This window comes from Trypanosoma cruzi, genomic scaffold, assembly GCF_000209065.1.
Source record: "Trypanosoma cruzi strain CL Brener 1047053516379 genomic scaffold, whole genome shotgun sequence".
In the NCBI taxonomy this organism is placed as follows: Eukaryota; Euglenozoa; class Kinetoplastea; order Trypanosomatida; family Trypanosomatidae; genus Trypanosoma; species Trypanosoma cruzi.
In genome coordinates, this window is record NW_001849300.1 from 1 (window position 1) to 2,120 (window position 2,120).

Consider the following 2,120-nt stretch of genomic DNA (forward strand, 5'->3'; position numbering starts at 1 on the left):
CCTCTTTTGCACATCGCGCGGGACGGTGTGAAAACATTCGTCACGCGATACACACGCTGCAAAGTCAGCGAGTGCTGCCTACTGAAAGACGCATGCGTTATCTTCGAGAAAAAGAAAAAAAAGTCTGTGGGGACGTCTTTTATTCCCTGGAGGACCTCGCCCGCCACGAGGAACATGAGATGTGCCACTCTCGCTGTTCTTCCTACTGCGAGGGTGTTGAGGCACTTGAGAACTGGACGAGATACACCGGGTCTGCCGCATCTGTCGTGCAGTTGCATGCCTTGTACCACAACGTCCTCTTGAGCACCACAGACTTCAACGACACGGCGGTGAACTACTTTTCCCTTCTTTTTGAAACTGTCTTGGATGACGTGGATCGGGGCGTATTCTCGACCTGTGCTGAATTGTGTATTCCATCCAAGAAAGTGGTTGCGGAAATGAAATTCTTTGCTGGCGTCCTTGGGATTCTTGATCACACGCCGGAAGCAAATGCGGGAGTCAATAAATTAAGTGCGGTTTGGTGGGATCGTGCCCGACACGCGTATCTACACATTTGGGACGCCTCACGTGCCGGTTCACGACGTGCCACAGCTGCCCTTGCAACGATGAAGGAGCATGGAATTTTAGCCCAGCAACAACGTCGTGTAGCGGCAGTGCTGTTGTCCACGCTGCTGTTGGAGAAGCACGCCTACTTTTGGAGACAAGTTATGAGCGTACGCGCGCAAAGCTCGGGGGAGGCGGTACCGTCGTCGCAAAGGCTGTTACGGTTTGAGCGATTCTTTGCGGAAGAAAATGGTTGGAGATTAGTCAATGAACCATTTCTCACGCGCAATCGTATCAAGGCATTCCGTTCGGAAATTGACGAGGAAGACGATACGGAATCCAGCGTCCCCCCAGATGAGATTCCCCTGAGCATCCTGCAAAACATCTTCTTGGCGCAGCTGCACATTGCTGGGATTAAGGGAGTGCCCCGGGATTTAAAACGTGCTGAGTGTCTTCTTTTGCTACTGCTTCGAAAACTGCGGTACACGTGCGATGCACCACATTTGGAGGAATTGGATAAAAAATATTTTTCGGAAGATGGCGGGGGCGGCGCATGCGAAGAACATTTCCAGAAGTTGTACCTGCTTCGAAGGAGTGGGATTTCCATGGGACCCTGTGGACTTCTCAATGCAACGAGTGGATTCAAACTGCACCCGAGTTTACGGCTAATAAGAAGTTCAAAGAAAATTCATGAGGTGGTCCACAGAATATTGGTGCTGCTGGCCTATATTCACCTTTTAAATGGACTCCAGTACGATATGGCTGCCAAGTATGCTTTTTTGGCCTTGGAGGTCAGCGCTGCGGTGTTTTTCTCCGCAACGGCTGAGCTACCCAAGGATGTGAAGCATAATTTTGTTGTGGGTAACATCAGTCACAATGAGAAGCTTGTAATGTTAAAGAATAAGAATTGGCCGGCAAAGGATTTGTTGATGAACGCTCTAAGGCGTGGTGATCCTCTGGATTCGTTGTTTGACTTCACGAGGTCTGGGTTTTTGTCATCTGAGAGTCTTGTGCTTCTTGCCATGAGTGCCTTTCGGGGCGGTGTGGCGGCGCAGCGATACATTTGTTTCACGACCGAACGCTTTTTTGGTGCTCGTTCATGCGTGGAGAAAAGCGGTAGGGCGCCTTGCCGCACGCAGTGGACCTTTTTTCTTCTCCGGGAGGCCTCACGTCTGTGGGCGGATGAGGCGAAAATCCCTGGCATTTTGGACCGTAGCTATCCATCCCCACGTCTTGTTGACGCGTTCTTTCTTATGGCGTCTTTGCTAAAAGGTGGGAAAATCACTGTTGACGATATACGCGAGGGGGAATTGTTTACTTCGCCTCGGTACGCTTCAGGCGGCTCTCCCCCTTTTCAGCCTTCTGGGAGCGATACATCTGAGAGTTATAGGAACAGGTTGCTGCGGTTTGCAAGAAGGGTGTCGCCCTTTGCGTTACCGGGACGTCGGGTCATGGTGTACGCTAAGAATTGGCAATACTTTATCACTCGTGCCACGCCCCCGCGGAAATTACGTGTTCTTCGCGCAGCCGTGCAATCTTTCCTAGAAGAACATGACATAAATCCTCTTTTGGCCGTT

The 2,120-nt window shown here is 50.8% G+C and overlaps 1 protein-coding gene across 1 annotated transcript, besides 1 other annotated feature; it reads left to right on the forward strand.

The window, feature by feature from the left end:
- Tc00.1047053503915.9 (hypothetical protein, conserved) lies at positions 1–2,120 on the forward strand (the record flags this gene model as incomplete). Its single annotated transcript, XM_797521.1, has 1 exon — positions 1–2,120. A coding segment is annotated over one exon (2,120 nt), but the record flags the coding sequence as incomplete, so codon positions are not given.
- Positions 1–2,120: a sequence feature (heterozygous, Esmeraldo-like haplotype).